The sequence below is a fragment of the Giraffa tippelskirchi genome, chromosome 12 (assembly GCF_054371585.1).
Source record: "Giraffa tippelskirchi isolate mGirTip1 chromosome 12, T2T-mGirTip1v1.2.pri, whole genome shotgun sequence".
NCBI classification, from domain to species: domain Eukaryota; kingdom Metazoa; phylum Chordata; class Mammalia; order Artiodactyla; family Giraffidae; genus Giraffa; species Giraffa tippelskirchi.
Window position 1 is genome coordinate 136,891,115 of NC_137286.1, and position 14,333 is coordinate 136,905,447.

Consider the following 14,333-nt stretch of genomic DNA (forward strand, 5'->3'; position numbering starts at 1 on the left):
TGGGCAAGTGTTAGCAACCCTGAGAGAGATCTGGATCTTAACTAATAGCTGCGATGGGGACAGTCTGACAAATGACAGAAATCAGCACTGTGTCTCAGGAAGAGACAAGTAAGGGATAGATCCATGAAGAGGCCAGGAGGGAAGGCTGGTTGCTATGAAGACTGGGATGTTGGGGCTGGGAGACTAGGACTGGCAGGGCACCCAGGAGGGACATGTTGGCCCGAGCCACAGACTCAAACTGCAGTGGGTCCACCTTCAGTACACTGCCACTCTCAACTTGCCTCCAGCAAGTCCAGGAATTGGGGAGGGGCAGTTATTTCAATTATTATTTTTTTACTCCATTCATTATCTGAAAAAGAGAAACTGTTATTAAACAAAGAATTGCTTCTCAGATAAATGCAAAATAAAGATGTTTGAAAAAGAAAGTTAAAATCTGAACCTAATCAAGAGCTTTTCAGCTTGTGAAATACAGGTGGAGATCTTATCGTCCATACGGGGGTGGGGGAGGGGCGAAACTTGCTCCGCGGGGAGCTCCGTGTGTGGTAGTCGGACGAATTTTAGGAGGTGACCCCTAAACTCCTCTCTGGTTCTGGGCTGGACTGCCTGGTACTGGAAGCATTGCAGTGTGCCGTGAACACAGAGCCTGACCCACAGTAGGCGCCTCATGTATAATCGATGAATAGATGCTGGTTGAATAAAGTTGTAGAACTGAACACATCGAGTCTGTACTTGTGGAAGGACCAGAATAAAACTTGAGCACCAGTGAGAACGTCTTGTGTAGAGATGAAGAGCAATCCTGAGCCAATATGCTCTGCCAGCAAGGGACCAGCCAACTTGTGCGAAGTCCTGCCTAGGTGGGTCTGCCCAGCAGTGGGCACGTGTTATTCGTGCAAATAGCCTGGCCAGATTTCTGTCCACTCTCAGATGGAGAAAGCTGCGGATTTGGAGGTCTCGGATCAGCGCCAGCGACGACCTGCTCGCATTCTCTCCTCGCTCCGCCTTTGCCTTTCTTCCAAATCTCTCCAAGCTCATGGCTGAAGGGATTCCCACCCCCAGTTGCCTGCTCGGAGCCCCGCGGAGCCACGGACTCCTCCCCTGGAAACTCCTCGGGGGCTGGGGAAGGCTTTGGCGCATGCTCCGTACCTAGGGCAGGTTTTTTTTTTTTTTTTTTTTTTTTTGCTGCGGGTAGCAGGGCTCCTGTCACACCGGCTGGCGGGTTGTGGCGGTGCCAGCCAGTGTGTGCGAGTGTGTCTGCGTGCCCGCGCCTGGGCGGACCGACCCGGAGCAGCAGTGCGCCTCGCCGGGGGTAGGCGGCTCCTCACCGGCGCCTCGCCCGCAGCCGCTGCGGGGGGCTCCTCTGCAAACTTGCGGCGGGCGCCGTGCGTCCTCGTGGCTCCCGCACCTGGCGATCCTAGGGCAAAGGCGCCTGGAGCGCGTGCGGGTCGCGGGGCCCGCGGGCGGCCGGGGCGGCGGGGCCGCGCCGCGCCTTCGCCCTTGGCCGGCGCCCTCGAGAGCCCCATGCAGCCCCCGAGCTCGCGGCCGCAGCTGCCCGGCTGCCCGGGGCAGGTCCGGGACCCGAGCCGCGCTCCCCAGCGCCTGAGCGCCGGCGGCGGGATACCCAGCGTCGCCTGAGAGCGCGCGCCGCGCCCGGGGCGGGGAGCCGGGAGCCGGGCGCCCCCGGGAGCGCAGGGCGCCCCACGCCGCCGCCGCCGCAGCCGCCGCGCGCCGGCGCCCGTCTCCCCGCTCGATCCGCAGGCCCGGCTCTGCCAGCCCCGGAGCGCCGGAGTGCCGCGGGGCTGCCAGCCAGCAGCTCGCCCCGGCGTCAGGGGCATGGAGGAGCGGCGGGCTCGGAGCCGCGCCCCGGAGTCCCCGAAACTTCCGAGCTGGCGCGCGTCCGCGTCTCTGCCGCTGTCGCCGCGTAGCCTGCCGGCCTGAGAGCGGGACCATGGATGAAAGGTTCAACAAGTGGCTGCTGACGCCGGTGCTCACTCTCCTCTTCGTGGTCATCATGTACCAGTACGTGTCCCCCTCCTGTTCCAGCTCCTGCGCGAACTTCGGGGAGCAGCCCCGCGCTGGAGAGGCCGGCCAGCCGGCCGCCCCGAGTCCCGCCCGCCGGGCACAGGCGCCGCCTGAGGACTGGGAGCGGCGGCCCCAGCTGCCCCCGCCACCCCGGGGGCCGCCCGAGGGGCCTCGGGGGGCCGCGGCGCCGGAGGACGAGGACGAGGAGCCGGGGGACCCCGAGGACGAGGAGGAGGAGGCGGAGGAGGAAGAAGACGAACCGGACCCCGAGGCCCCCGAGAACGGCTCCTTGCCCCGGTTCGTGCCGCGCTTCAACTTCACCCCGAAGGACCTGACCCGCTTCGTGGATTTCAACATCAAGGGGCGCGACGTGATCGTCTTCTTGCACATCCAGAAGACCGGGGGCACCACGTTCGGCCGGCACCTGGTGAAGAACATCCGGCTGGAGCAGCCGTGCAGCTGCAAAGCCGGCCAGAAGAAGTGCACCTGCCACCGGCCCGGCAAGAAGGAGACGTGGCTCTTCTCCCGCTTCTCCACCGGCTGGAGCTGCGGGCTGCACGCCGACTGGACGGAGCTCACCAACTGTGTGCCGGCCATCATGGAGAAGAAAGACTGTCCCCGCAACCACAGCCACACCAGGTACTGTCCCCCCGCCGCGTCTCGCTTCCAGCCACCTTCCTTCCCCCTCCAGCCCACCCCGCCGCCCCCACCCCAGTCCTGACCACCCTCCCCGCCCCAACCCCCGGGCGACCCCGCGCTCCCTCGGCGGCGCCGGGCTGGTGGTTCCCCAGCGTCGTCCCGCGATGAGGGCAGAGGTTTTGGGAGAGGGAGAAGAAACCTTTCGAAAGTGTCCTGGTCTTGAACTCGCTCCTCCCCTAGCCCCCATCGCTCTCTCCCCCGCCCCCCGCCCCAAAGGTGTCGAGAGCTGTCGTCGTCGTGGTGTGTGTGTGTGTGAGAGAGAGAGAGAGACACCTTCCTTATACCTAGCACGGTGTGACCTCTCTCTGTACGTGGAACCCTTGGAATGGCCAGGAGGCCTGGGTTAGACCAGCGAGGTCGAATCTTGAACCTAAGTTCTGCGAGTGGAAACTCAAGCCCGGTGAAAGGCAGAGGGAGCTGAATGTAGAGAGACAGGGTAGGAGTTTTCCAGGCAGGGCAAAGCCGGAGATGAGTCTCATCCCTCTGTAAGTGGCTCCTTGGTGGCTCTTCTCGAGCCTCTTGATGCCGGTTTGAAGACACACGTTAGAATTTCTGCTCCACCTCCATAACCCTATTCTGGAGATGGGCTTTGTTGCTGAGCAGCGCCAGTATTTGGACTCCTGTTCTCAGCAGTATTTCCACTCTTCCCCCTCAGGCCAATCCATCAACTCATTCTGAAAGCATTTGTTAAAGGCGTCCTGTGTGCCTGGCTGTGTGCTCAATGCTAGGTGCATACAAAGATGTCAGAAACAAAATCCCTAACTTCCTCTACCTCTACCCCCACCCACTTTAAAATGGTAAGGCCGCTGAGAATTAGGAAAAGTTTGAAACCTTAATAGCCAATGAAACTGCTTACCTTATTAACATCCTTGCAGAGAGGCACTGGGCTTGAGAATTTCGGTTTAATGTTCTTTCTGCCCATTGCAATTTGAAAATTAATCTGACATGCTTGCTCAAGGGACTAAAATATTAAAAGCTCAGAACACTGGTTTATTGAGGTTTTTATCTCAAAGGTTTCAAACAGTTTGGTGTAAGGAAATAGGAGTTTAAAAACTCAAGCTCAATATGTTGATATCAGATAGCTTTTGCCTCTGACATTATGGAAAAGCTTCATTTACTGGAAACTACCCAGATTCTGGAATTCACCACCACTGAAGCATCTAATTCTACTTCATTTCTCCAAGAATGAGCAAAATTTCATTATGGGATTTTTTACTCTGGCAGTTTTTCAAATACTTTCTCTCCTCCCTGCTCCTTTGCCTGTTTAATGGAAATTGCTAAGAATAAGAAACTAGTTGGACTTGGAATGAAAGCACAAGTCTCCTTCCTTAGCATGTTTTAAGGACCTTTAACTTTCCAAGATTTCCAATTGTGTGGTGTTTTAGATCCCCACCCCCCGCCCCGTATTTTAGCTTGCAACAGTTTTCCAGTTGATAATGACTGCCAAACTTCCTACCAAAGGAGGCTATTATTTCAATGAGAGACAGTCTCTGCTACATTTCATCACAAATTGTACTTTTTGTGTTTATACCTTTATGTAATAACTCCTGAACGACCCCAGAGAGTTTACTAGTGTGAATCCCAGCTTCCATTTCCCTTAAACTAGAGACTAATTATCGCATAGACCTATCTAGTGATTCTTCAGTAGAGATGGGCATTATTTTCTATCAATGTCCATAAAATCTTTAGTGAATAGAGGAAGATTTTGAAACAATTAGAGATTATGAAATTTAAGAATACTTGGATTTTTGCTTAGTGATGACTTGCTGCTGCTACTGCAGATCCTGCAGAGGTTACAGCAGCGAGGTCTTACTTCTACAGGAAATACTATTTCAGGGGCTTCCCTGGTGGCTCAGATGGTAGAGGAAATACTATCTCTCTGCTGGGTAATGGAGGAGAATGCCACCTTGGCCATTTGAACATAGGGCTTCTATTGCACAGTCAAATGCTTGTCTTTGTTTAATGATAGAGTCTTTTCTCTCAGAATCAGAAGTTTTCATATAATCACCTGCACTGGTTTGCTTGTTAAAAAAATCTCTAATAATGTTTTTTTGGGGGGCACCATTTTGATAATCCTTCTTCCTCTTCATCCTCACCCCCTCTCCCTTTTCCTGATATTCTCAATTACTTTTCTCCTCTGGATGCTGTAGGGAGGAATAGCTGTGGTGTATATAAAGGACCCTGCATCAAAAGCGATAGGGAAAAAGTTGAAGAGATGTTCAGCTGCATCTTCCTCACACAGAAGATCGAATTAGTTGTCTGTCATTAGAGTGTCTGTGTACAGCGTTCTACAGTCAACTAGATTAGCCTGGATAATGGAGGGTACATTTCCACAATGCAAAATGGCAGATAATCTATTGCTACATAATGGGAACAAGGTTCTACTTCAAATAGGGCTGACTCTGAGCAAAATCAAGAAGTAGATCATGTTGACTTCGGTGCCCTAGTCTCTTTGCTTTTGGTTCCTCTGCTGTACCCCCTCTCCATTGCTCACAGGGATCAATGTCCTTGTGGATCGTGGAATATCTGTAAGCGTGAGGATTCTGGAGTCAGGTCGTGTGGCTCTTGTGCTTACTAGCTGTGTATATTAGTGAGTTGCTCTTTCTGAGCCTCAGATTCTTCATCTTATATGTGGATAATAATTGGTACTTAACTTCTTGGAGGTCTTATGAGAACTAAAAGAGCAAATGCATGTAAAATGCTTTACATAGTGTTGTCATAATATCTGTGCATAGTATAATATGCTGATACATAGCACCCAATACTTGGTATGGAGCTATATAGTAATATTTAAATATTAGTTGCTAACTGTAATAACAGTATTTGCCCTAATCAAGGCCTTCTTCCACAAAAGGATGTGAGGTCATTTCCTCAAGGAGCTTGACGCAAATGGGCCACCTTAATTTACAGAGATGCCATTTTATGATTATTTGTGTGGAGACAAAATCCTAAGTTCAAAACATTGATCAATAAATTGAAAATTATGAACATTTGGGCATCAGTCATTGCAGAGTACAGGCTGGGAAACAGGACGGGAAGGCACACCATGTAATTGAGTGTATTCTGTGGGTGACAAAGACAAACTGTCTAGAATGGTGAGCGAGGAGTTGGGAACAGCTGGGACCAAAGGCCGAAGAAGGGAGCCAACTCTGGAAGGAGATTCATGGAAGAGTGGAAGGAGCCATCCTGTGTGTTTTAAGGGGCCAGAAAGGAGCAAGGTCTGGGGCTGGCAGTTTGGATCCAGTGCAGAGGGCATTTCTGACCACAGAAATCTGTTAGAATAAGACAGGAAGGTAATAGGAAGATGACTTGTCTAAATGACCTCTTTTATCATATTAGTGATGATTTCTTCCCTTTCTTTTTCTTTCTTTTCTCTGTTATTTCTTTAGTAGGTTATTGTTTCTCATCTTTATGCTTCCTTCATTATCTCAGTATGTTTCCCATTTTTGTCTGCCTGCCTAAGTCTTTAGGAGACTCTTCATTACTTTTTGTGGAGTATGGATAGACTCCTAGCATTTTATGGCTAAAAAAGACTGAAGAGATAATCTGGTTCCGTAATGTGTGCAGCCAGTGGTTTCTCTAATACTAAGGAGATGTGAAATATATCTAAGGTTTCATGTCTTCATTTTGATCATTTATATTCAATGTTTTGCCCACTGTTTCTTCTGTTCACTTTAACAAGTATAGTGGAGGGTGTCTTAGGCATCTACTATGTGCCAGGCCCTGTGATAGGTCTCAGAATATAGTTTCAGCAAATAGTGTCAGCCCTATGAACTTAGGTGTTTAGGCAAGATAGACTTTGATCTTCTTCAGTAAGTGAGTATTGCTCTCATTCTTAAAATTATGATGGAAAGAGATTTCATCCATCCCTTTTGTAGGGTGGGATGGCAATTTTTTTATGACCACATTCTGTTGGTCCTGTTAGACTGCTTGCAAGGTAATGAATGTTGTGTTCAATAGGACCCTCTGTGTTGCAGATGATACAAACTTGACTCAGACTCAGTTCAGACAAAGGGGAAATTCTGGCTTAATAACCAGAACTCAGGAAAGACAGAGGTAGACCCTGTCTTTCATATTGGACCCTTTTTCACACCCCTTTTCATATTGGACTCATTATATCAAAATGGCTTATTCCATGAAATGAGTAGATGTCTGTTGAATCTAATAGATCTAGGGCTAGGAGGAAAGCAAGCCTTCTTTGAGTTCCAATTGGAAAACTTGGGGAATGACTCTGATTAGTCCAGCTTGGAACTTATGACTATTCTTTCAGCCAATCATTGTGGCCAGGGAGATGAGGTTCTCTGACCCACTTTGTATCACGTGAATGGTGGTGGTGGTGTGTGTGTGTGTGTGTTTGTGTGTGTATCACAAGAAGGGGAGCTAGCATAAATACAGCTTCTGGGAAGACCATTGGGTTCTGGATAGTCATTGTGATTGTGTCAATTATGCTTGTAAATAAATGAGAAATAACCTTCAGATCTCTTTTAAAAATTTTTTAAGAAAAATTTTGAGTCATGCTACAATTCCAGTTTATTTGCAGCATCTGGAAACCATGTCATAGGAGGAATAATTGAAGGAGCTGGTAATATTTAATATGGAGGTGGGAAAAATAGGAGAGACACAAGGATTGCTTTCAAATACTCAAAGAAGGAAGATATGGAAGGTGCAGGAGACTTGTTCTGTGTTTTGCCAAAGGATGGGGTTAGGATAAGGAAGAGAGAAGTGAGAGGACAAGGATTTCAACTCCAAGTAAGAAAGAACTTCATAAAACGTGTAACTATCTATAAGAGAAGGAACTCTTGTGAAGTGGCATGCTCCCCAGCAGTGAACATTTTAGCTAATTAACCACTGATGTTGGAAAGGAATTTCTTCCTGGGGAAGGGCTTAGCCTGTGTGGCCTTTTATTTGAAGGTTCTGTGTTCTAAGCTGAGTTCAGAGCATCTTTCACCTCTCCTTTCTTGCCTGGTACAGAGAAAACAAAACAGCCCCCATCTCACACACACACACACACACACACATACACGGGCACAAAAGGATTATCAATGAACTAGTCAGTTCTTGAAGATTTGTAAACATTGCTACCAAGGAAACTTTTAGTAAAGCATGGTTTGATGGTACAGACTATTTTACATATTCAGGGCCAAAAGCAATAAATGGGTCCTGTATACTAGCATGTCTGCTTCTTCATAATAAGTATAAAAAGGTAAGATGAGAAAATATAACACAACTTGGCACATAAAGCCATAACCACTTTGAAAGATCATCTGGTTATTGCTTTTCCTTTAGACAGCGGTCTAAGATACATAGAAAGCAGCAGAGCTCTGTTTCAAAGGCTATCTAGAATATTATTGGCCATACTGCTTTCTAAGGGATAATCTTTTTGATGTCTCTTCTAATTAGAAATGTTGAACTGCAAAGAAGGTTAATTTTCACCATCAGGTTTGTGTGCAGTATAAAACCAAGGAGATAAGAGATTGTCCTGTCTATATGCCATATCCACTTATATGTTCATTACAGGGTCTCTTAAAGTATGGCTTCTGGTTCAAACCACTGATATTTGCTATAAATCAGAAGGAAGTTGAATTAAACTCATTCAGTTTTTTTTTTTTTTTGAGTTGTGAAGATAAAACTGGAAATGGTAAATGCTAAGATATGGTTTATTTTTCTGCATTTTCCTTGCTGGTTACCTTGGGATTTTTGAAAGGGTTGAATTCAGAGAAATATAAATGTTTGTGTAATAATTGGAAGCTAAGTAAATTTAGCCACTAGCGATGTGGATTTGCCTAATCTTAGACTGTTATAGTATTATTCCCCAAAGCTGATTATTACTGTCTCATTTTGACTAAGGACAATCAGAAGCTTATGCCATTTGAAAGTTATTTATGCTTGATAATGAATTAAACAGGTTTAATTGAGACTGGCAAATCCTAATGTGATTTTAAGAGTCATGAAATAAATTATTGGGCCAAGGAATAGGTTTAGTATGAAAACAAGTAAATGGAGAACCGAAATTAATATTTTGTATTAATCAATTATCTTGTTTTCGAGTTTGTTAAATTATGGATAAATTCTCTGTTGATTTTAATTGGCTAATAGAACTTTGTTTTAATTATAGCTAAGCATTTAAATATGTGTTGGGAAGTGTACCAAATACTTGTTAACATAGAGAGTGTTATTTGTTTGTATCTTCCTCTAGCAAATGCAGTTATTCAGTAAAGCGTATGTAAAGTTCCCAGCACAGAGACTGACCTATAGAAGTTCAATGTTAGCCTAAAATATACTCTATGTTCTAGACTACTTTTAAAACATATCAGCATAACTTGACGAGACTTTGGTTCTTTGAAAGTTGGGATTATCAAACATTTGGTGTCCTCCCTTTCTTATTTTGTGTCATGCAAATTTGAACTGTTAATAGCTGCCTTTCATAATTAGCAAGATGTCAATTCCTCTTATTTGCCAGAAGAAGAGTCAAAGTAAGCATCCAGCCCAGGGCTTATTAGAACATTCTAGGGGGTCTCTCCCTTAATATGCCACAGCTCAGAAATTCATTTGGGTACAGACAGATGTTCTTGCCTCTTGGGAAGGTTAGCCTCATCATTCGTTCTCACTTTAGGAAAAGAATCTGCCGAAACCAAGAGCATGGGAACTCTGATGTAGGATGGGTGGAGGGGAAGAGTACCGATAATGTAAACTCTGGATTATTACTGGTTAAAGCCAGATGGTCGAGGTGGTTGTGGTTAGGGATAGTCATTTTGGAGAACAATGGAAGGAGACCTTGAATTAGGAATAAAGTCCTCAGCAGAAATTGGAGAAAATCCATGAAAAATATAATAGCCCCTGAATATTCCTGAAAATCGTGCTGATGCCCAGCTTGTGAATGCAATTAGGGTCATGTGTAGAGAAGGGGCTGTGAAGCCAAATTAGCTCGATTTTAACCTGGTTCAACCACTTGCTGTCACGTAATCCAGAGTAAGTCAGTTACCTGCTCTGGAAAATGGGAGGAATAATAATGATATTATTTCATGGTGAGTGCTAAGAATGCGTGTGGCATTCTTCAAACAGCCTGGCACAGAAAAAGTCTCTTTTTTAATTTTCTCATGGGTCTCAAACATCTGTGACCCATGTGCTATTCTGTGTGAAAATAAAATGATAGGTAAACCTGTATGTTGTGTTTTGAATCTGCAACTTTTCATCCTGAATGATGCAAAAATGAACTTGCAAGGTATGATGCAAGAGAAAAGCCATAAATAATAAAAGTAAATGTTAATTCTCTGGATACCATGGGCATGCAGTGTGCACTTAATTAATGCTGTGAATAGAGACTTTCATTCTTTCTTTTCTTCAGCATACCATTGTATCTTTTTATGGGATATTAATGAAATAGCAACAAAAATGTTTAAACACATACAATTAAATTCATAAATGAAGCAATCCTGCGGTGAAATTGAATTAGTTGCCTGTGGGCACATAAATATTTGTAGTTCATTGCTATTGTTAATATAGTACCATGCTTTTATTGGTAAGTACTGGGTCATTTATTGTCAGAAGCTTGCCTTTAATACCATATGTTCACGGTTGCCTCTGCATTCTAGTTTCTTTACAAACAAAAGAGGGTAGAAAAGCTAACCACCTTGATGTCCTCCATATCTATTTATTATGTTTTACAGAGTATTTCTTTCAAAGAATTCAGGATTATGGATGTAAGACTGTAAACCTGGATGGCAGCTTCTGTATTTTGTGGGCTTTAATTAGGAACTTGCAGAATTGTATAGATTTACTTAAAAATGAAAACATAGACCCAGAAGAAAGAGTAACCATAACTTTAAACATAAGTATGTGGTAGCTTGGCCTGTGTGTGGAAATCTGCAGGTAGGATCCATATAACACAATAAAGAACAAGGTGACATGTCAAGGAAGAGAGAACAGACAGTGATAATGCAGAGTGTAAATTAGAAGGATGCTACAGAGGAGGGCGAGGAGAGAAGGACAAAAGTAGTCAAGGTAAAGTTTGAAATCCTTAAAGAACTGAGTCCGAAAGATGGTGATATTGAGAGTAGAGGTCAGAAATGCATCTTGTATGCAATGATTTGTCTCATTAGTACATTTATGGGGAGTATTAATAAGCACCTATCTAAGAGGCCATCTGACTCACAGGGCTGGTATATTTGAATGCTGCTGCTGTTCTTCTGTTTACTTACACATTCTTTTTCTGTGTCAGGTTGCTGTCTCAAACATGGGTAGCTGTATTGTAGGTCCTGGCAGCAAACAGAGGCACCCTTTCAGATTGCCAAGGGACTATTAACAGAGGTAGGGATTGAGGAATGGTGCAAATATTGGACATAAGGTTCATTGTAAGTAGTAACAAGGAAAGCAGTTAACCACCCTGGGTGTGAAGGAGCAGAGTTGGGCAGGCAGTGTCAACACTCCATGTCTACAGGTGTCTTACAAGAGCTACAGTCTCAGTGGTAGGAAGGGCCGCCTGCCGGCATATGGAGCTGAGGCAGAGAGGAAGTGGTGGGGAGGAAATACCTTGTCTCCTTCCCCTCCCACCTGTCCTGCCACTGTCTTCCAGTGGCTGGATTTGCCTGGCAGCTAAAGGACATGTGCGATCCTCATTCCACATGCTTTACCGAGGCAGAGAAGGGTGGAGAATGGATTTGGGGTTGCAGAGGTAGCAGGTATGAACATGGAGAATCACTTGCACAGTGACTGAAAATAGTTGGAAGTTTCTTCTGATTCATTTTATGAATGCCCCATTCAATCCTACACATGAGACTGAGAACAAGTACCCTTTCCTTTAGAACCTGCAGCACATGTTTTCTGTATGGACCATTGGTCTCCAACCCAAAGAATGGTGGAAGAAGCAAAGAAAGCTCAGCAATGGAGCTGTCACCATAACAAGTGACTTTTCACTGAGTAATAAAAACGATTCTGGATTCGAGTGTTTTGTCCCCCTGATGCCCCAGAATTGACTGGCAATCATGACATACTTGAGCAGTTAGATCTGGATTTTGATGCAGATCCAGATAATATACATTTTAAATTATATCTCTGTATGGTACTTTGTACATGTGAAGTTACATAACAATACTGGTTAAGACACTACAAAATAATTTGCAGAACTGGCTCCAGTTTATGAGATGAGATGCTTTCTGCTGCTTAGATTTTCTTCTAAGAACATTAAGCACATTAAAAATAATATTAATGTGGCTTTAAGTCTCTGAAGGTAACAGGTGAGGGAGGAAAAAAATTATATCATACTCGAAACTATTCTAATATTTTCAGTTTTAATTTTAAAAGGCTTTTGAAACACTATTTCCATCTTTATTTGAGGAGGATAGGATGTGCTTGGGGCTTCACTGGTGGCTCAGTGGTAGAGAATCCACCTGCCAAGCAGGACACATGGGTTCGATTCCTAGGTTGGGAAGATCCTTTGGAGAAGGAAATTGCAACCCACTCCAGTATTCTTGCCTGAGAAAACCCATGGACAGAAGAGCCTGGTAAGCTATAGTCCATGGGGTTGCAAAGAATCAGACAAGACTTAATGACTAAACAACAGCAACAAGGATGTACTTAAAAGTATAGATTCATGAAACTCTGTTTAAAAACATTATGAACCTGGAATCTCCTAATATTAGATGTGGGCTTCCCTGGTATAGCTCAGTTGATAAAGAATCTACCTGCAATGCAACCCCAGTTTGATACCTGGATCGGAAAGATCTGCTGGAGAAAGGATAGGCTACCCACTCCAGTAGTCTTGGCCTTCCCTGGTGGCTCAGCTGGTAAAGAATCCGCCTGCAATGTGGGAGACTTGGGTTCGATCCCTGGGTTGGGAAAATCCCCTGGAGAAGGGAACGGCTACTGAAAAATAGTGAAATGAAGTCGGTATCTGAGAAAACTCAGTAAAGATAAAGAAAAAGAAATCATCAGTTCCTTGCTTGAGTTTCCAGAGTCATAACGCCATGAGCAAAATGCTGTTCAACGTTTGAATTTGTAGATGACAAAAGCCATTTTTAGTGCAATGTCTATACCTAGTGCATGGATTGGGATTGGTGTTAAGTTCATTTCTCTGATCTGTGTTGCTGGGAGCACCATCCGCCATGAGGAACACACCAACCTCCATCCTCTTTCACTGCCCTTCTTATGCACAATACTTTTTTTGTCATTCTCTGGGACAGCATTTTATGACAAGGTTAGAGTCAGCAACACTCTGTAAACGCAAGGGTCATCTCCAGGCCCGTACATCTGTATGAAAGTGACTTGCCCTGAAAAAATGGGCTTAGGGTGTTGTTTTCTGCTGGCTTTGAGAGCCATTAGCAGTAAGGAACCTGCATGCTGTTCAACTGGATTTAAGTCCAGTCAACTGAAAGATTCTGGGAGAAGTTTCAGAGAAATTTTTCTTCCCCACATAGCTTCACTAAATTTATCATTGTGCCTTCCATATAAGATGAAAGAGGTAGATTAATGGATTGTTCTATTTCTAATATTTCTATTTATAAACATGCTATTAATACTTCTCTTGATAAATAAATATCAAAAGTATTGTGTATAAAAATGTCTGGCAACATGAAGGAACTTAGCGACGTTGGAAGTGTCAAATTTATTACTTGATGCATTTTTAGTCTGAAAATATTTGTCAACTCTCCTGATCCATTCTTTGTCTTTTAAATTCATACTTAAGCCTACAATCCACATGGTAGATAAATTTCTTTGCTTTGAAAGTTTTATTCTCCTAGTTCCTTATGTGTGCTATAAAGAATAATTAATGTAATGAAAAAATCAATATCGTGTATAAATTATTTAGGCTTTACTATCATTGTAATTTTCTCTTCAACACCTATTGATCAGCAACAATTCATTTGTTAATTTCTTCCTAATAAGATATTCATTGTATTAGGTCTGTAGTAGTGCTGTTCCTGCACTTTCACAAATAAGTCATGAATTACTAATGATACATGGGACAGGTTAACCTGCTAGTGTGTGCTGTGAGATGGAAAACAGTCGAGGGCAGTCATGTGAGACGCTGTCCTATAGAAACTCTGCATAGCCAGACAACTGCTGGTAACTAAATGAGCAGACTCTTGCAAGACATTCACTTGTACTTCCAAATTTAATGTGAACCTATTTTTTTCCAGGTAAAGAAAGGCCTTAGCATTGGCTGATTCTGTCTCAACAACATTTCCTAGATCCAGTAAAGCCAAGAGGCAAAGAACATCAGTTCTGAAGCCCAGATTTGCGTTTAGGCCCTGATTCTACCCATCAGGGTTTCCCTGGTGGCTCAGCCTTAATGAATATGCCTGCCAATGCAGGAGAAACAAGATACACGGGTTCCATCCTTGGGTCAGTAAGATCCCCTGGAGTAGAAAATGGCAAACCCCTCCAGTACTCTTGCCTGGAATATTCCATGGACAGAGGAACCTGGCAAGCTACAGTCCCATGGGATTGCAAAGAGTCGAACACGACTGAGCAAATGAGCACACAGCACACTCAGACCTGATCCTACCACGAATTACTGTGTGAATTAGCTCACATTCACACACTTAATCTGTAAAACAGTGATAAAAACCTTCCTCCCTGGGGTTAGTGTGGGTTTGCAACCTGGGGGCTTGCCAGGT

At 44.7% G+C, this 14,333-nt stretch overlaps 1 protein-coding gene across 1 annotated transcript in view; it reads left to right on the forward strand.

Moving 5' to 3' along the window:
- Positions 1–1,945: 1,945 nt before the first annotated feature.
- Positions 1,946–14,333, forward strand: part of HS6ST3 (heparan sulfate 6-O-sulfotransferase 3) — a 694,649-nt gene continuing 682,261 nt past the window's right edge. The window contains exon 1 of the mRNA XM_081550343.1: positions 1,946–2,658. Within this exon, the coding sequence (XP_081406469.1) occupies positions 1,946–2,658 (713 nt within the window). The remainder of the gene's footprint in view (positions 2,659–14,333) is intronic.